Consider the following 21,565-nt stretch of genomic DNA (forward strand, 5'->3'; position numbering starts at 1 on the left):
GTACATGGTCCCCCGAGTCCTCTTTATTATGTTAGAACGGCAAAGGCAGTCCGGACTGTATATTCAGTGCAGCTTTGAGTGCCGATAATAGGACAACAGGGGGCAGTAGTAAAATAAAAAATAGTGCTCTGGACTTGTTATATGCAGTACTAGTCGTGTATTACTGTAGATAATAGTCCAAAATCAGGGTGACCGGTTTCCTTTAATACAAGACACTAATGTATTGCGATTGGCCATATTGCCTCCTTTGCTGGCTGGATTCATTTTTTCATCACATTATACACTGCTCATAGCCAGGGGTTACGACCATCCTGCAATCCAGCAATGGTGGTCGTGCTTGTACTCTAAGAAAAAGCGCTTATGCATACTCCTGTGGGTCCAGCCACCAGAGAGGCTGGCATTTTTTCCTTTTTTCCTATAGTGTGCAAGCACAGCAACCGTTCCTGGATTGCATGGTGGTCATAACCCCTGTATGCGGCGGGCGGTGATCGGAACCCGGTGCCTGCTCAAATCATTGAGCAGGCACCTTGGCTAGATGCGCCGGGGGGGTCCTGTGACCCCCAATGTCGGCGATCGCAGCAAACCGCAGGTCAATTCAGACCTGTGGTTTGCTGCACTTTCTGCAGTTTCTGATCGGATCAGAAACTTTAAAATGCCGAAAATATAGATTTTCGCGGGAGGGGGCGGTGCGGCAGGCGGGATAGCCTGCCTCCTCTTGAATATTCATTGGTGTCCAGTGGGTATACCAAAGTGTCAGCACATTGCTGACAATCTGGTATAAACGGCTGACATCTGTGTTGTGATGTCAGCCGTTTAACCCTTTCCATACCGCGGTCCGTATGGACCGCTGTATGGAAAAGGTTAACAGTCAGGGAGCTCCCTCCCTCTCCCAACGGGGGGCTGCTGTGCCTTTGCAGCCCCCAGACAGGATGGTGTCACAGAGGGAGGGAGCCCCCCTCCTTCCCCGTCTGCTCAGTTGTGGCAGACGAGGAAGGTTCCCATGGCAACAGGACGCCTTCTCGGGCATCCTGCTGTCCATGGTGCTGAACAGATCTGTGCTAAAGGCAGAGATCTGTTCAGACAAAGTGTAAGTAAAATACAGTACAATACACTACATAGTGTACTGTACTGTATTATACAGACATCAGACCCACTGGTTCTTCATGAACCAAGTGCGTCTGCGTAAAAAAAAAAATGTAAAAAAAAAAGTTAAGTAAAAATCAAAAAACACATTTATCACTGATTAAAAATGAAAAAAATAAAATTCCCTACACATGTATGATATCACCGCGTCCGTAACGACCTGATCTATAAAACGGTCATGTTACTTTACCTGAACGGTGAACGCCATAAAAATAAAAAACTATGATGAAATTTAAATTTTGCCCACCTTACTTCACCAAAAAGGTAATAAAAGTGATTAAAAAAGTTGTATGTACGCCAAAATAGTACCAATAAAACAGTCACCTTATCCCGCAAAAAATGAGACCCTACCTAAGATAATCGCCCAAAACTGAAAAAAAACTATGGCTCTCAGAATATGGAGACACTAAAACTTGATTTTTTTGTTTTTGTTTCAAAAATGAAACAATTGTGTAAAAATTAAATAAATAAAAAGTATACATATTAGGTATCGCCGCGTCCGTAATAACCTGCTATATAAAAATATCACATGACCTAACCCCTCAGGTGAATACCATAAAAAAAAGTGTAAAAAAAGCTATTTTTGTCACCTTACATCACAAAAAGTGTAATAGCAAGCGGTCAAAAAGTCATACACCCCACAATAGTGCCAATCAAATAGTCATCTAATCCCGCAAAAAATATACCCTAAAACTGAAATAACTATGGCTCTCAGACTATGGAGACACTAAAACTGATTTCATTTTTGAAACAAAAAAAATCATTTGTGTACAACTTACATAAATAAAAAAAAATTATACATATGGGGTGTTTCTGTAAACTACAGAATCAGAGCCATAAATATTGAGTTTCGTTTGGCTGTTAACCCTTGCTTTGTAACTGGAAAAAAATAAATTATTAAAATGGAAAATCTGCCAAAAAAGTGAAATTGTATCTCTATTTTCCATTAAACACCTAAAGGGTTAACAAAGTTTGCAAAATCAGTTTTGAATACATTGAGGGGTGTAGTTTCTTAGATGGGGTCACTTTTATGGAGTTTCTACTCTAGGGGTGCATCAGGGGGGCTTCAAATGGGACATAGTGTCAAATAAAACAGTCCAGCAAAATCTGCCTTCCAAAAACCATACGGTTCACCTTTCCCTCTACGCCCTACTGTGTGCTTGTACAGTAGTTTACAGACACATATGGGGTGTTTCTGCAAACTACAGAATCGGGGCAATAAATATAGCATTTTGTTTGGCTGTTAACCCTTGCTTTGCTACTGGAAAAAATTGATTAAAATTGAAAATTTGCCCAAAAATTGAAATTCTTAAATTTCATCTCCATTTGCCAATAACTCTTGTGCAACACCTAAAGGGTTAACAAAGTTTGTAAATTAAGTTTTGAATACATTGAGGGGTGTAGTTTCTTAGATGGGGGTCAATTTTATGGAGTTTCTACTCTAGGGGTGCATCAGGGGGGCTTCAAATGGGACATGGTGTGAAACAAAATAAAAGTCCAGCAAAATCTGCCTTCCAAAAACCATACGGCGCACCTTTCCCTCTACGCCCTACTGTGTGCCCATACAGTAGTTTACGGCTACATATAGGGCGTTTATGCAAACTAAAGAATCGGGGCAATAAATATAGCATTTTGTTTGGCTGTTAACCCTTGCTTTGTTACTGGAAAAAAATTGATTAAAATGGAAAATTTGCCAAAAACTCTACATTAACTCTTGTGGAACACCTAAAGGGTTAACAACGTTTGTAAAATCAGTTTTGAATACCTTGAGGGTGTAGTTTCTAGAATGGGTGGTTTCTATTATGTAAGCCTCACAAAGTGACTTCAGACCTGAACTGGTCCCTAAAAAGTGGGTTTTTGAAAATTTCTGAAAAATTTCAAGATTTGCTTCTAAACTTCTAATCCTTGTAACATTTAAAAATAAAATATCATTCCCAAATTGATCCAAACATGAAGTAGACATATGGGGAATGTAAAGTAATAACTATTTTTGTAGGTATTACTATGCATTATAGAAGTAGAGAAATTGAAACTTCGAAATTTTCCATTTTTGATTTTTAACTCTCAGAATGGCCTGGATAAGTCAGTGTTTTTTAAGTTATCACCACTTAAAGTGACACTGGTCAGATTTGCAAAAAATGGCCTGGTCCTTAAAGTGAAATATGGCTGTGTCCTAAAGGGGTTCAGAGCAGAGAAATTCACATTTTGAAAATTGCAATTTTGTAATATTTTGGTTACATGTCAGATATTTCTTCTCAGTGAAAACAAATTATAGTGACTAAAATTTACCACTAATATAAAGTATGCGTCACCAAAAAAATCTCAGAATTGCTTAGTTAGTAAAAGCATTGGCACACAGTGATACGTGTCAGATTTGAATAATGAGGCTGTGTCCTGGAAAGGGTTTCCAGCTTTGTGCACTTTTATTTTTTTATTTCAGTCCTAGCCTGCTGTTGGAAAAACCATAATCCCCTGCTCCTCACCACCCCTTTCCAGGTCCTTGGGTCCCTTATGCAGTCTTGTGGTCCCCATCTTGTAAACCTCCAGATGGACAGGGTCACAAGTACAGCCACAGGCAATGACTGGCCTCAATGTTCACGTGTCATCAAGCGGCATGTCACTGCTTTCTGGAAGTTTACAGGACGGGAATGGAAAACTGCAGAAGAAAGTCAGACTTAGGGAGCGAAAACCGAGTAGTAGGGAGCAGAGGAGTATGCTTTACTCAGCAGGTAAAGCAAGCTGGGGTTAAAAGGTAAACAGAAGTGCACAAAGCTGAAAAACCCCTTTAAGGGGTGTGGGGACTCGCTCTGGAAGAGAGGATTAGCGGACGCAGTATAAAGGCAACAAGTTTGTGGATCAAACAGTTCAGTGTTTTATTCACACTTTAGGCAAGTGACAAAACAAGCAGTCATAATCAAATAAAGTCACCTTGCAGTGTTGGAGGTAATTCACACCATGCAGCAATTCTGCCTCAAAGAGTCCATGCTGATAGCAGCACCAACCTGTTTTTACATCAAACAGGTAGCAAGCCTTCATCCATTCCAGACGCAGAGACCTGGCTTCTGAGCCCAGCTGCCTATTTCTTAAGGAGAGCTAGGTGCTGCCAAAACCCGGACTGGCATTTAAAATCCGGTCCGGTAGCACATGCTGGAAGGAAAATACCGGTTTTCCCAGACCAAACCTCACTGTGTCACAGGGGTTAGGCTAGATTAACACGATGACATTTTGTTGCACCAATGTCGTGCTGCAATTTTTATAATAATAGTCTATGATGTCGCAGTGCGACATGCTGCGACAGTCGCAGAAAAATTCATTTCGAATAGATTTTTTGCGACTGTCGCAGTGCGACACCATAAACTATCATTATAAAAATTGCAGCGCGACATTGGTGCGACAAATGTCGTTGTGTAGACCTAGCCTAAAGAAAAACAAGACCTAGAAGCAAATGATATAATGCAGAAGATAATCTTGTATAATGTTGTATTACAGTCAGACACAGGGCTGTAAAGAGGAAGAGCAAGGACATATTTGATCTCGTCTGACACAGGTGAATCTTAAAAAATTACAATATCATCAAAGTTCATTTATTTCAGTCAAAACTCATTCTATAGATTCATTACATGAGTGATTTATTTCAAGCATTTCTTTCTTTTAATGTTGATTATGGGTTACAACTAATGAAAACTCAAAAGTCAGTATCTCAGAAAATTAGATTGTAATATAAGACCAATAAAAATATTTTTTTTATAATACAGAAATGTTGGCCTACTGAAAAGTATGTCCAGTATATGCACAGCAATACTTGGTCGGGGCTCCTTTTGCATGAATTACTGCATCAATGCAGCGAGGCATGGAGGCGATCAGCCTGTGGCACTGCTGAGGTGTTATGGAAGCCCAGGTTGCTTTAATAGTGACCTTCAGCTTGTCTGCATTGTTGGGTCTAGTGTCTCATCTTCCTCTTGACAATACCCCATAGATTCTCTTTGCTGGCCAAGTATGAACAGCGATACCGTGGTTACTAAACCAGGTACTGGTACTTTTGGCAGATGCTAAGTCCTGCTGGAAAGTGAAATCAGCATCTCCATTAGGGTCCATTCACATGTCTGTGGATCCGCAAATGTGCTCTCCACATCTCTTTCGGCCCTATAGAGAATGAATGGGTCCGCACCAGTTCCCGATATTGCGGAACGGACGCGGACGTGTGAATGGACCCTAAAGCTTGTCATCAGAGGGAAGCATAAAGTGTTCTAAAATCTTCTGGTAGATGGCTGTGCTGACTTTGGACTTGATAGAACACAGTGGACAAACACCAGCAGGTGAGATGGCTCCTTAAACCATCACCAACTAGAAACCTCACACTGGACCTCAAGCAACTTGGATCGTGTGCCTCTCCACTCTTCCTCCAGAATCTGGGACCTTGATTTCCAAATGAAATGCAAAATTTACTTTCATTGTCCAGTCCCTTTTCTCATTAGCCCAGGTAAGACGCTTCTGGCGTTGTCTTTGGGTCATAAGTGCCTGAGTTGTTATGCATAGAGATGAGCAAATTTCTCAAAAATTCAATTTGGACGGTTCACCGAATTTCCCAACAAGATTTGATTTGATCCGAATTTATTCGTGACGAATCGCATTAAAAAAACTGCTATTTCCTGGCTGCAGAGAGCCTGTATAGTGGTGTAGAACACAGTGCATTGCAGAAACATGCCTAGGGAGTCTGTTATGCTAGTGAAACAGTACGGTGAGTCAGTATGATACACAGATGACAGGCGTCACTCTTAAAATCACTGCACACTTCACTTATTTGGTCAGGTACGGGGCCAAAACTGACCAAATAACTCAAGTGTGAACTCAATGTTAGCGTCAAGAAGAAGCGCACTCCTTTTACACCGTCATCAGCTGATTCCACTAAGATTTATACAGAACCTGTTCTATTACACGCTGAAACAAGTAGTGGTTCCATGACCGAGTGGTGAGGCTGCATCAGCATGAGGAGTCAACACAGTGGCCCAGTCAGAGTGGTGAGGGTGGGAATCGCATGATTAGTCAACACAGTGGCCCACTCGCAGAGTGGTGAGGGTGAGAATTGCATAAAGAATAGCATGAGTCGGCAACACAGTGGTCCAGTCACAGAGTGGAGAGGGTGGGAATCGCATGAGTTGTCAACACAGTGGCCCACTCGCAGAGTGGTGAGGGTGGGAATCACATGAAGAATAGCATGAGTCGGCAACACAGTGGTCCAGTCACAGAGTGGGGAGGGTGGGAATCGCATGAGTTGTCAACACAGTGGCCCACTCGCAGAGTGGTGAGGGTGGGAATCGCATGAAGAATAGCATGAGTCGGCAACACAGTGGCCCAGTCACAGAGTGGTGAGGGTGGGAATCGCATGAGTTGTCAACACAGTGGCCCACTCGCAGAGTGGTGAGGGTGGGAATCACATGAAGAATAGCATGAGTCGGCAACACAGTGGTCCAGTCACAGAGTGGGGAGGGTGGGAATCGCATGAGTTGTCAACACAGTGGCCCACTCGCAGAGTGGTGAGGGTGGGAATCGCATGAAGAATAGCATGAGTCGGCAACACAGTGGCCCAGTCACAGAGTGGGCCATGCTGATCGTCCACAAGCGACTTGATTCCCACACCGCCGAGTATGGAATTTTCCCCCCACCACTCTGTGCTGACTGCCTGCTACCGCTGCCTCTATGAACCCGTGCACTGCTACTCCTTTCCTGACAGATAGGCTTCTGAGTAGCAGGCAGTCTACCCTGAGCACGTTTGGCTACAGATATCACACTGCTGCCACCCTGCTGACTCAACCGCTGCCTCACGCGCAAGCTGCCACCCTTTTCTCCTGATGATGATGAAGCCTCCTCTTCACCCGGCTCGCACGTTGGATTTCATACATCATCCACTACTGTTTGCAAGTCACTGATGTCACCCTCACAAGTCTCAGGGCCACGTGCCTGACCACTCGCAACACCAGCTCCCACGTGACTATCATCGTCGCTACTTGCCTGCCTACCGGAGGAAGCAGCAGATCTCTTCTACTCGCCTGTCTGTCGGATATACTGTACTGTAACATTAACTGCAAGGGCAAAATAGCAATAGTATCAGCTCCACAACTACTGATTGACGCATCAAATTAAGTGTAAAAGAATTTGAACACCCTAAAATGTGTAGTATCAAACCAGGTTTTGGTCAAAAACACAGAATAGGTGCAGACGTTTCCATTACACCTCATCTCTGAGTAGGCTTCACTACTGGTTTTCGCTCACAAAAAATGATAGTAATAACTGATCAAATAACTGAAGTGTGAACTCGCCCTAAAAAGTGTAGTATCAGGCCGCTATTTCACACCAACTCTGCAACTACTGAATGAGGCACCAAATTAAGTGTAAAAGAATTTGACACCGTAAGAGTGTAGAGAAGTGTTCTGCTTCAGCGTAGCCATCAGCAACAGCTGGGCGCCGCAAGTTAGTGACGTTAAAATCATACGTGTGAGAAGGACAATTACATGCGAATCAGTACCAGTGATTAATTCAACCTTCATAATCATATTGACATACTCTTATATTGCGTATCGCTGTACAGTAATGTTACTAATTCATATGACATACAAAAGCAGTCGCTATATAGGAGAGGGTCCAACTCTCAGGCAGTCGTCCGCGCTGTCTTTCCTTTGCAGGAGTGGAACAGGTTCGACCCATCCCTAGGGGAGGGGGATCGACACCGGCTGCTCCTGCAGAGGGAAGCAAGGTGGATTCTACTCACCACAGCAGCGGGGCTGAATGATAGAAATGACATGTCCGTATTCCTCTAAGATATGAAGTAGGAAACCAGGAAATCCATTTGTGTTGAGCTTTGTCATGCTGAGATTTGGACCCCTTGGGAGTTGGACCCTCTCCTATATAGCGACTGCTTTTGTATGTCATATGAATTAGTAACTTTACTGTACAGCGATACTCTTATATTGCGTATGTCAATATGATTATAAAGGTTGAATTAATCACTGGTACTGATTCGCATGTAATTGTCCTTCTCACACGTATGATTTTAACGTCACTAACTTGCGGCGCCCAGCTGTTGCTGATGGCTACGGCTGTGGGGCGTTGCTTCTATAAAGCACAACATTGCGCGATGACGTTCATATAGGCCAGAAGAAGCGCGATAGTACCCGCGAAACGGCCGTAGCCGCTAATCATCTGCAACAGGCTGTCCGCCCCTGCACCCCACTTATTATTGTCCTGGAAAAAGGAAGAATAAAGATATACATAGTTTCTACTTCGGTGAGTGCCGCATGATACTTTGTTATCTCCTCTTCATGTCATATTCGATTCTATATGCTGAGGACCGCACACGAAGATTTCATACTGTATTGTCGGCATTAGGCTAGGGGGGTTGCCGCCTTATTCTGCTCTTATTTAATATTTATTTCCTAAACACTGTTCCTAGTGCCTGTAATGTCTCTCCCTGCACTAATAACCAGATTTTTGTCCCTATTGAGCCCTCAGGAGATTGTAACAAAAATAAAAGTTATCTGACCAAAAAATTCTTTTAGGGGTCCTATCTATATGTTAAAACTTTAACCTTTATTATTTACTTTTAAAACAAAAAAAAAACAACCAATACTACAAGGCAATTTAAAAATATCAGGTTGCAGTTTCGGGCTAAGTCAGTTAATTTAGGTCTTTTTTGGGCCGCTGTCGCTTGCTCTACATTCTATTTTTGAGGTGGTTAACCTCATGGATACTCTGTGGCCATGTGTCACCGCAGATTAGCAGGTGTGTTTATCAATGGTGAATTGTTTGGTGTCCCTATAGGTCCTAAGTATAGGCGTTTCTATTGTAAATAGATGAGATGTATTCCTATATCCCTATGCGACAGACATCCATCATTCATTCACACATGTCACATGTTGGGAGATCAGGCAGTTTGCCTCTGAACATTGGCACAATATGTATTGAGCTGGACAATGATTGCGACCCTACTGGTTGTGGATCTTGCCCTATATTGCAACCGGTCTAAAAATTGTAGATTGTCACTACCCCACCCGACATGTTACTCTGCAATGCGGCTGATATCCTCTGCCGGATCTTAAAACTGGAATTAACAACACAGATGTGAAAGTAGCCAAATTTATTGAGATACACCGGTATATTTATACATCCCTCAATCTTGACTGCAATATGAGACAAAAGACAATCAAAGAAAAGGAGGGGATGAAAGGATGGTCTTCCTGTTCAGCTGCAGGGTGAGAGGCAGCTGGACTTCTGTAAAAGCCTGGAGAACCCCTTTAATATTTTTGTGCGTTTTCTCAGTTTAATGTTCCTTTTAATCAGGAAACTATTTTACACACAGATTTTAGCACCCAAATATTGTCATTTGAATATTAACTGTCCTATCTAAAACCAATTAACTTGACAAAGCTGAGGAGTACCTGTGACTTTTCAACAGAAGCATTGTGTTTGTCACACATGGGACTGATCTCCATTCCCTTTTCACGCTCCCGATCTCCCTGATGGAAGAATTCTACAATGATCCGATCTGTCCATTGGCGATACAGCTCCAGTGGTTTGGTGGGATTGCTCAGGTCTGCACAGTGAACCATGTTTTGAAGGACCTAGAGAAGAGAACAATGGACATAAATACAAGAGACAATGTTTTTGGCTTTAACATGCACTAAGGAAACCCAGACTTGTTCTATTCAAGCTCATTTAATATTCACCTTAATATGAAGTAAAGTAAGTTTGAAAAAATATGTATTTATATTTGCTGATATAAAAGAAGTGTCCATAACTGTGGTTCACTATAAATAATCAATTTCTTTCATTTTACAAAGTTGAAAGGAGGTGTACAACTTGGATCTTGGGATGCTGCTAACATAAGGGTGCCAAGATCCAATATGGGTTAAGGCTGTATTACACCAACGGATTATCTCGCCAATTTCTGTCCGATCAGACCAATAGTTGGTGTGTATAACAAAAGATCTGTGTGTGTAATTGGCCATCTGACCAATGATTGGTCAGAAAATCTGTTGGTGTAATACGGCCCTTAATTCACACCTATACATCATGACTGATATCTACATGGTGGTACTGTTTTTAATGGGAATAGTTTGCACAAGTAAAAAATGTTTTTTGTTTTTTTTTATAACAGACAGCACTTTTCATGCAATAATTCTCTCTCTTCTGGGCACTGTGGCCATTGATATCAATTAACGGGGACTTCTGGGCTTACTATGATTTTTAACAGACGTGCTCTTGTAGTTGCCTACCTCAGGTATATCTTCCTATGCTTTCTTTTTCAGTTTGGAGTCTCCTGACTCATTTATTTTCTTGTAAATAAATCACTGTTTATATCACTTACTGTTGCTGTATCCAACCAAACCCATTATGTATTTCTTCTTTCTCTGCCACGGCTCCTAACATCACTTAGCTAGTTACATAGACACTCTCCAATCACATGCCCATGAACATAACATCACAGGAAATAAGAAAGAGCTGCATGGACATGGTCATGTGACTAAAGCCCAGAATGGAAGACAGGAGTCCTAAAGGTAGAAATACATTACAAAATGACAGCTACCTTTATAAATTATTATTTTAAAGGATGCTGGTGCAAATCCCTTTAAGAAAAATTATGGTTATGATATGGAAATACTGCATGCATCCTAACTGACATGATTTGTTATACCTGTATTCGGTCAGAATAATTATCAAGCAGCAAAACTCCCAGACTGGTCACTTTCTTTGTTTCTACCATTGTTTTCAGGTCAGCCAGAAGATTCATGTGTTTGGACATATCTGTTGCCAGTACCTAATGAAACAGAGTAAGGTTTTAGTATTGGGAGAATGTCATTCAAAAGAAAATGTACTTCAAAAACAAAACCTTAGTTTTTTTCACCAAATAGTAAATTAAGGCTATTTTCACATCTGCACTTTGGTTTCCGGTAATGAGATCCGGCAGAGGTTCTCAAAACCGGAGCAAAACTGTTCCGTTTGATTTAACTCCTTAAAGGGGTTATCCAAGTTATTTTTTTGTTCTTTCTATGTTCCTAACTAGGCAAATGTAACATCTTTCCAATTCACTCACTTTATCTGCAGTGGCTGGTTTATCAGATTTCACTGAGCGTCACATGACCTGTGATGTCAGCTTCTCTCCCTGCTCTGATAAAGGTCGTTTACAAGCCTGTAAACGAGACGTCACTGTGCTGGCCACGCCCCCCTTCACTGCTGTCTACTCTCTGCTCGGATTCTTAACCCCTTCAGCTGCACAGCTATGCAGGCAGTGAGGAGATTATGCTGGGCACTGGAGTTGATATACTAGAGCGAGCATTGCACAAGAAGGTAGGGGGAGATCCTGTGTGTATTAGCAGTGTATTCGTAGTCCTACACATACAAGATGCTGCAGAGTCTCCCAGCAGGCAGACATGTCACTCAGGGAAGCTCTCGTAGCCACTCCCTTAGCAGTGACATTATACAGCTGGGACTTGTAGTCCTACACATACAACATGCTGCAGAGTCTCCAAGCAGACAGACATGTCACTCAGGGCAGGACTTGTATCTTAGCAGAGCAGGGGGAGGGGCAGAGATTCTTTTTATTGCAGGTAAACAAAGAGCCAGAAAAGAACCAGGGAAATTAGGAAATACAGACGTGGACAAAATTGTTGGTACCCTTTGGTCAATGAAAGAAAAAGTCACAATGGTCACAGAAATAACTTTAATCTGACAAAAGTAATAATAAATTAAAATTCTATAAATGTTAACCAATGAAAGTCAGACATTGTTTTTCAACCATGCTTCAACAGAATTATGTAAAAAAATAAACTCATGAAACAGGCATGGACAAAAATGATGGTACCCCTAACTTAATATTTTGTTGCGCAACCTTTTGAGGCAATCACTGCAATCAAACGCTTCCTGTAACTGTCAATGAGACATCTGCACCTCTCAGCAGGTATTTTGGCCCACTCCTCATGAGCAAACTGCTCCAGTTGTGTCCGGTTTGAAGGGTGCCTTTTCCAGACTGCATGTTTCAGCTCCTTCCAAAGATGCTCAATAGGATTGAGGTCAGGGCTCATAGAAGGCCACTTTAGAATAGTCCAATTTTTTCCTCTTAGCCATTCTTGGGTGTTTTTAGCGGTGTGTTTTGGGTCATTGTCCTGTTGCAAGACCCATGACCTGCGACTGAGACCAAGCTTTCTGACACTGGCTAGTACATTTCTCTCTAGAATTCCTTGATAGTCTTGAGATTTCATTGTACCCTGCACAGATTCAAGACACCCTGTGCCAGACGCAGCAAAGCAGCCCCAGAACATAACAGAGCCTCCTCCATGTTTCACAGTAGGGACAGTGTTCTTTTCTTGATATGCTTCATTTTTTCGTCTGTGAACATACAGCTGATGTGCCTTGGCAAAAACTTCGATTTTTGTCTCATCTGTCCACAGGACATTCTCCCAGAAGCTTTGTGGCTTGTCAACATGTAGTTTGGCATATTCCAGTCTTGCTTTTTTATGATTCGTTTTCAACAATGGTGTCCTCCTTGGTCGTCTCCCATGTAGTCCACTTTGGCTCAAACAACGACGGATGGTGCGATCTGACACTGATGTTCCTTGAGCATGAAGTTCACCTTGAATCTCTTTAGAAGTCTTTCTAGGCTCTTTTGTTACCATTCGGATTATCCGTCTCTTAGATTTGTCATCAATTTTCCTCCTGCGGCCACGTCCAGGGAGGTTGGCTACAGTCCCATGGATCTTAAACTTATGAATAATATGTGCAACTGTACTCACAGGAACATCTAGTTGCTTGGAGATGGTCTTATAGCCTTTACCTTTAACATGCTTGTCTATAATTTTCTTTCTGATCTCTTGAGACAGCTCTTTCCTTTGCTTCCTCTGGTCCATGTCGAGTGTGGTACACACCATATCACCAAACAACACAGTGATTACCTGGAGCCATATATATAGGCCCAATGGCTGATTACAAGGTTGTAGACACCTGTGATGCTAATTAGTGGACACACCTTGAATTAACATGTCCCTTTGGTCACATTATGTTCTGTGTTTTCTAGGGGTACCATCATTTTTGTCCATGCCTGTTTCATGAGTTTATTTTTTTACATAATTCTGTTGAAGCATGGTTGAAAAACAATGTCTGACTTTCATTGGTTAACATTTATAGAATTTTAATTTATTATTACTTTTGTCAGATTAAAGTTATTTCTGTGACCATTGTGACTTTTTCTTTCATTGACCAAAGGGTACCAACAATTTTGTCCACGTCTGTATATATTTTTTTTTTGCATAAAACTTGCTTAGCTCAGTTATATATCAGATCTTCAGTGCTATATTATTTTTTTTCATAACTCTGACAACCCCTTTAAGGACACAGCCTTATTTCACCCTAAGGACCAGGCCATTTTTTGCAAATCTGACCAGTGTCACTTTATGTGGTGATAACTTTAAAACGCTTTGACTTATCCAGGCCATTCTGAGATTGTTTTTTCGTCACATATTGTACTTCATGACACTGGTAAAATGAAGTAAGAAAAATGCATTTTTATTTATAAAAAAAAACAAACAAATTTTGCAAACATTTGCAAAAAAAATTCACATCTCCAAGTTTCAATTTCTCTACTTCTATGATACATAGTAATACCTCCAAAAATAGTTATTACTTTACATTCCCCATATGTCTACTTCATGTTTGGATCATTTTGGGAATGTTACAAGGCTTAGAAGTTTAGAAGCAAATCTTGAAATTTTTGAGAAATTTTCAAAAACCCAATTTTTAGGGACCAGTTCAGGTCTGAAGTCACTTTGCGAGGCTTACATAATAGAATCCACCCAAAAATGACCCCATTCTAGAAACTATACCCTCAAGGTATTCAAAACTGATTTTACAAACTTTGTTAATCCTTTAGGTGTTCCACAAGAATTAATGGAAAACAGAGATACAATTTCAAAATTTCATTTTTTTGGCAGATTTTCCATAAAAAAAAAAAAATTTCAGTTACAAAGCAAGGGTTAACAGCCAAATAAAACTCAAATTTATGGCCCTGATTCCATAGTTTACAGAAACACCCCATATGTGGTCGTAAACCGCTGTACGGGCACACGGCAGGGCGCAGAAGGAAAGGAATGCCATACGGTTTTTGGAAGGCCGATTTTGCTGGACTGGTTTTTTTGACACCATGTCCCATTTTAAGCCCCCCCTGATGCACCCCTAGAGTAGAAACTCCATAAAAGTACCCCTAGAATCTACACCCCTCAAGGTATTCAAAACTGATTTTACAAACGTTGTTAACCCTTTAGGTGTTCCACAAGAGTTATTGGCAAATGGAGATGAAATTTCAGAATTTCAATTTTTTGGCAAATTTTCCATTTTAATCTATTTTTTCAAGTAACAAAGCAAGGATAAACAGCCAAACAAAACTCTATTTATGGCCCTGATTCTGTAGTTTACAGAAACACCCCATATGTGGTCATAAACTGCTGTACGGGCACACGGCAGGGCGCAGAAGGAAAGGAATGCCATACGGTTTTTGGAAGGCAGATTTTGCTGGACTGTTTTTTTTTTTTTTTTTGTTTTTTTTTTTACACCATGTCCCATTTGAAGCCCCCCCTGATGCACCCCTAGAGTAGAAACTCCAAAAAAGTGACCCCATTTTAGAAACTACAGGATAGGGTGGAGGTTTTGTTGGTACTAGTTAAGGGTACATATGATTTTTGGTTGCTCTATATTACACTTTTTGTGAGGCAAGATAACAAGAAATTGCTGTTTTGCCACCATTTTTATTTTTTGCTATTTACAACATTCATCTAACAGGTTAGATCATGTGGTATTTTTATAGACCAGGTTATCACGAACGCGGCGATACCTAATATGTATACTATTTTTTTATTTATGCAAGTTGTACACAACGATTTCATTTTTGAAGCAAAAAAAAAAATCATGTTTCAGTGTTTCCATAGTCTCAGAGACATAATTTTTTCAGTTTTTGGGCGATTACCTTGGGTAGGGTACGATTTTTGCGGGATGAGATGACTATTTTATTGGCACTCTTTTGGGGAGCGTGTGACTTTTTGATCGCTTGCTATTACACTTTTTGTGATGTAAGGTGACAAAAAAATGGTTGATTTAGCACAGTTTTTATTTTAAATTTTTTACGGTGTTCATCTGAGGGGTTAGGTCATGTGATATTTTTATATAGAGCCGGTTGATACGGACGTGGCAATACCTAATATGTATACATTTTTATTTATGTAAGCTTTACACAATAACAGCTTTTTTTAAAACAAAAACGAGATTTTTGTATTACTTACCAGTAAAATCTCTTTCTCGCTCTTTCCTTGGGGGACACAGAAGACCTTGGGTATAGCTCATCTCCATAGGAGGCGTGACACTAAGTGAGAACTGTTAAGCCCCTCCTCCACAGCTATACCCTCAGCCTGGAGAGAGAGACTGCCAGTTGCGTGTCCAAGCAGTGAGAAAAGGCAAAGTCCAAAAGTGGAACCAACAAGCCAACTACCCAACGGGTAAAACAAACTCTGAAACCGTGCAAGAAAAAACAAGAATGGGTGGGTGCTGTGTCCCCCAAGGAAAGAGCGAGAAAGAGATTTTACTGGTAAGTAATACAAAAATCTCGTTTTCTCGCCCAGTTTCCTTGGGGGACACAGAAGACCTTGGGACGTTCAATAGCAGTCCAAGAGGGGAGGGACCACAGCACCAAGGCGAAGCACCCGAAGGCATCAAGAAAACACCGCCTGCAGACCAGGCGGCCCAAGGCAGCATACGCCGAAGCCCGAGTATGCCCCCAGTAGAACTCGGTAAGGTGTGCAAGGAAGAAGTGACCGCCCTGCACAAATGAATGGCCGAAACCTAACACCCCCGCCCCAGGAGGCACCGACTGCTCTGATGAAATGAACGGTGACACCGAAAGCAGAACCCTGCCATTGGTGCGATAACCACAGCAAAAAGCCACACTGAGAAAGCGGAGGAGGCCACCCTGGAGGCCATCAACCTTTGCACTGACCTCCTGGAAACACAAGAGACCGAACGCCGACCGGAGTCGGAGATCTCCAAGTAAACAACCGCAAGGTCCAACAACCTCCCAACGGCAAAGCGTCCGTACCCGGGGATGGGTGGAAAAGGACGAAAGCCTCGTTGATAAGAAGGCAGATAACACCTTCAGAAGGAAGGAAGGAAGAAAGGAACAGGACGGAGAACAGCCCTGTCCTGGAAAAGGACAGAAGGCACAGAACACGAAGGGCCATCAATCAGGCACCCGTCAGACATGATGGCAACAGAAACACAACCGTACAAGACAGAAGGAGTAGGAAGAACTCCTGCAACGGCTCCAAAGGAAAGACCGGAGCGCAGAGAGCTCAGTATGTAGTTCCCAGGGCGGAACCAGGAAACGATAAAGAGGAACCACAGAGCCACTCTGTGGCAGAAGGACATGACAAGGCCCAAGAGGGCCAGGAAACGCTGGAAGGGGAAGGACAGCGCAGACACTTGACACTTCAAGTAACAGAAGTCCCAGGGTCAGGCCGGACTAGCGAAAGACAGAACCAAGGGCGAGAAGGCAGAGTGGGGGAATGCCCCGCTTCCCACAAAACCCCAGGTAAGAACCCTAAGCCCGACAACCAAACCTGTACTAAACAGTCGGGAGCGAACACTAGCGTGCTCGCAGGAATCACCCAGTAAGCGGAAGAAAACCCAATGGGATCAGGCGCAGACCAGTAACACGGCCGAAGGATCGGAAACCACGGTCCTGTCGGCCCCCGAACAACATAGCCCCGTATCCGACCGGAGTGGGGGAGCAGAAGGACAGACGGAAGAAACCCGAAGGGTCTGCCCAGCATCCGACAGATGCCCAAACCAGACAGGCCAAGTCCAAGTCGATGTAGCCACCAAAGAAAGGAGTTCCACAGCCCCGTGTGGGAGATCCAAGGACAATCCTGACCGAAGGGCAGTCCTCCCAAGGCACTGAGAAAGTAAGTCCCACAGGACCATACACCCAGAACGGAAAGGCAACCTGCACCCAGTGGGAGGACAAAACGCGGTAGGCCCGGCAAACCGCTAGCACCGCCAGCGAGAACGAGGGAGATGGTACGAGACCGCAAGTAACACCGGAACCATCCAAGCGAACAACCATGCTCACCCCAGAGGAGGGGGGGGGGGGCAACGACGGAACAGCCACTGAGGCCTGGCCGGGGCAGCAGCCACATTGGAACGACAAACCCAGAGCAGAAGCCAAAAAAACCGAGCCGGCGAGGAAAGGAAGAGCCGAATCCCCTCTACTCTGTGAGACTACCTGCACACCGTCGCAGCAGGCGAATACCCTGAAGAAACCAAGGTGGAGGTCCCCAGGACCTGGACAATCAAGCACCCAAGAAGAGTTGGGCGACCTACCCGAGAGGAGCAGTCTGAACCTGGCAGCAACAGACTGGAGCGCAAAGGGCGCCAATAGGAAGGACCCACACCACACTGCATCCGAGAAGAGGAAATGGTAGTAGGCGAGGGAACCGTAGTCCCGCCAGAGCCAACGTAGAGGTCGAGCGGCACTGTAGACAACACTCTCGACCCCGACCGGTTGCGTAGGGAAACAATGCCACTAAATGACGAATGGGTACGCATCAAGGAACCCCGAACACTCCCCAGGTGGAAAGGCCAACGAACATGGTGGGTGCCGACAACAACGGGACCCCACCGGAGAATGGGTACCACTCAGCTCAGTGCAGTAGCGAGCCAGCAGAGCCCGTCTACGTACATACAAGATATACAGCTGTGAATACATTGAGCATCCATTGTCGCGTGTCGGACAACAACACCTTAGGCTCACAAGTGGACAGAACGATCTCCTCAGAGAAAGTGCAAGCTTGCGACAAGCAAACACACCCCAGAGAGAAAAAAAAGTATGTCGCAGGAAGAAGGGAGGCATACGTACTAGCAACCCTGCAGGTAGCGAGAAGGCCAACCCACCCAAGGGAGGAGAAGGCATACACGGCCCAAAACAACGCACAGAGCGCACAGCCACAGCGTCCCACAGTATCCACGGAAGTGTAAAGTGCAGCCCGAAAGGGAGTTATGCACAAGACCAGTACCGGCATGCGAAGGAACGCAAGTAGTCCGCCCGGAAAAAAAGGGGGGAAAGTACCTGGCAACTCTGCCGATGGCAAGAGTGGAAAGGCCCTGAAAAGGGGGGGGCATGCACCGGATATCCTAGCAATAAAAGATTGTGCAATAATCTACCCAACACCGAATTTCGCGAGAGTGCAACTACTCCGCCCATGAAAGGGGAACGTCCAGTACAGCATACACACGGACAGCCTGTGAATCTCGTGAGCGTACAAATTTCCGCCCATGGAATGAAGCACAAGGCCAGCACCATTCCCAAAGGGGGTGCAAGCAGCGCACCCCTGCTAGAGCCATGCTCACGGCCCGCAACGCATTTGGTGAAAATGCAGTGACCCAAACAAAAAGGGGGGAGGGGGGGGGTGCACAAGGCTACCATCGCATCCCAGGAGAGCGCGAGCATCCGCCATGGATGGGGGTCATGCACCTGGCCGGCAACGTGCTGGCACAATGACACCCAGTCAGTAAAAAAGGTGCATGAATGTCGCCTGAGGAGAAGAGGCATGGCCACGCCGGCAGCAATCCAGCGCGAGTGCGGAACACCGCCCACGGAAGGGGGCCATGCATATAGCCGGCAGCGGATCTGGTGAGAGTGCAAGCACTCAGGCACGTGGCCAGCAACCTACCGCGAGAAATGCAAACCAATAAGAGTGCAGCCGTCCGCTTACGAAAGGAAGTCATGCACATGGCCGGCAGTAAATCCAGTAAGAGAGCAGTGTTCCGCTTATGGAAGGGGGACGTGCACATGGCCAGCACCGCATCTGGCGAGAATTCGGAATTCCTCCTATAGAAGGGTTTCATACACATGGCCGACAGCGAACACAGCGGGAGTGCAGCGTTCCGCCGAAGGGGGTTATATACATGGCCGGCAGGGAATCCAGTGAGAGTGCCGCGTTCCCCTAAGGAGGGGGGGGGGGGGGTCGTACCCATGGCCAACACTGAATCCGGTGAGTGCAATTATTCCGCCCCAGAAGGGGGACATGCACCTGTCCAGCATTACAACCAGTGAGTGCAGCGTTCCCCTAAGGAAGGGGGGTGTCGTGCCATGGTCAGCACCGATCCGGTGAATGTAGTATTCCACCTATAGAAGGGGGTTATGCACATGGCTAGCCTGCGGCCAGAGAGCGCAGAATTCCACTCAGGAAGGGGTTCATGCCCATGGCCAGCACCATAACTGGAAAGGTGATGTCCTGCCATAGAACGGGCGGAAGAGGGGGCGCCTACACTTGGCTAGCGCCGTATCCCGGTAGATGGCAAGGGTCCGCCTAAAGAGGAGACTTGCAGCCGGTCAGCACCGCAGCCGGGGAGCGCGACATGCCGCCTACGGAAGGGAAGCATAGCATGCAGCCAGCACCACTGTATCATGCTGCAGCGTCCTGCGCAGCCATTCCGTTATTTAATAACTCCGCCATGGAAGCCCTTTTTTTTTTTTTTTTTTTTAAAACATAGCCACTCTGAGGCAAGAAAGGGCCACCATACAGTCCTCCCAAGGCACTGAGAGACATAGCCTCGTATAGGCTTATTAGGAAGCCCACCAGGACATAGAGGGGGTCCTCCAGAAGGGAGCCGGCCCTTGGAGATAGCCGGCACCCAACAGGTTAACAAAGATCCGGCCTGGGGGGCGGCGCTGCGATCCTCTGGGGGGGCGGAGGACGTGCGGGCGGGAAGAATTCGCGCCGCGAGACGTTCCCGCCCCCTCCAACAGAGGCCGGGATGTTGCGGCCTAGTAGGACCCGAAGCCGGGGCCTAGATTTTTGCGGCGCCCGGCCGGCCAAGAGGCAACGACGGTGAGCCGGGACCTGGAGGGAGCCGGCTGTCGCATGTACCAAACGGCCGCGGGTGCCCAACCCGCGGGCCGGCAGAGACAGAGGTCCGGAGCAGCAGGCCAAAGCCTGGGTCAAAGTCTGCGGCACCCGGCCGATCGGAAGCATCAGCAGTTGGCCGGGGCCTGTTGGAGCATCGTGCAGGCCGCGAGGCCCTGCGTCTGGCAGCGCCTGGAGCGGCCCTTTGGCTCTAGCACACCGGTAAGGAGGGAGACCCCGGAAGCCAGCACTGCACCCCCTGCCCTAATGGACATCTGTAGTTCCCCTAAGGAGGGAGAGAGAGACAGGGGCAGCTACCGTGGGCCCCCTACTGAACTGCGACCGGCAAGGGGGATGGACGGCATAACCCCTGTGTTAGGGGCAGCTAGGAGCAGGTCTCTGGCCCTATATTCCTCCACAGCAATGCCATGCTCACCCCTGTGCAATCCCCTATGGAGGGGCATTGTATTGTCGCCCTGCGGCCACCAGTATGGTGGTGGTGTGGGGCTATATAATTATTGGGCAACAGCTAGCCCAGGAGCCAGCATAGGTCCGCCGGGACCAGCATGGGAGTCCAGCACGCAGGATGGCCAGGGAGGGGGACGTAGGGCTGGAGAAGCCTCTCTCTTACCACAGCCGTCTTCACCCTCGGTCCGTTCCAGCAGGGTCGCCCCTTCAGCTACTGGCACCGTAGTGGCAGGACGCTGGCGAGGGACTTGGCGTGCGGGCGACCCTTGCGCTGGCGGGATGCAGGGGAGCTGGGCTGCCCTGGTCCACCTTGCCTTCTGTGGGGGAGGCAGCAGTGCGGGAGCCCGGCACTGGCGCAGCTCAACCCCGGGAGAACAGAGAGGTCTAGTGCGACTCTGTTGTCCCTGATGATCTGGAACAAAAAGAAATAAAAAAGTAAAAATCAAAAAATTAAACAAAGGAGAAAACAGCCCTGCAGTAGCAGGGAGTGTCTTGCCTCCTTGGACACTAAGCAAAAAACTGTCAGTCTCTCTCTCCAGGCTGAGGGTATAGCTGTGGAGGAGGGGCTTAACAGTTCTCACTTAGTGTCACGCCTCCTATGGAGATGAGCTATACCCAAGGTCTTCTGTGTCCCCCAAGGAAACTGGGCGAGAAAAAATATGTTTTAGTGTCTCCATATTCTGAGCCATAGTTTTTATTTTTTGGGGCTATTGTCTCAGGTAGGGGCTCATTTTATGCGGGATGAGGTGACGGTTAGATTGGTACTATTTTGGTGGGCAAACGCCTTTTTGATAGCTTGCTGTTGTACTTTTTGTGAAGTAAGGTGACAAAATAATTGTTTATGTAGCACAGTTTTTATTTGATATTTTTTACGGTGTTCATCTGAGGGGTTAGGTCATGTGATATGTTGATAGAGCCGGTCGATACGAACGCAGCGATACCTAATATGTATACTTTATTTTTTTCCCAATTTTTTTTTTTAATGTTTTTGGGGAAAATTACATTTTTGTTTATTTTTA

The 21,565-nt window shown here is 45.2% G+C and overlaps 1 protein-coding gene across 7 annotated transcripts in view; it reads right to left on the reverse strand.

The window, feature by feature from the left end:
• PDE4C (phosphodiesterase 4C) overlaps positions 1–21,565 on the reverse strand; it is a 1,152,632-nt gene that overhangs the window by 9,043 nt on the left and 1,122,024 nt on the right. For all 7 annotated transcript variants that reach the window (XM_044305707.1, XM_044305716.1, XM_044305726.1 and 4 more), the window contains 2 exons: positions 10,832–10,954; positions 9,576–9,758 (listed from right to left, as the gene is read on the reverse strand). In XM_044305707.1, coding sequence (XP_044161642.1) covers positions 9,576–9,758; positions 10,832–10,954 — 306 coding nt within the window. The remainder of the gene's footprint in view (positions 1–9,575; positions 9,759–10,831; positions 10,955–21,565) is intronic.

The sequence above is a fragment of the Bufo gargarizans genome, chromosome 1, assembly GCF_014858855.1.
Source record: "Bufo gargarizans isolate SCDJY-AF-19 chromosome 1, ASM1485885v1, whole genome shotgun sequence".
Lineage (NCBI taxonomy): Eukaryota > Metazoa > Chordata > Amphibia > Anura > Bufonidae > Bufo > Bufo gargarizans.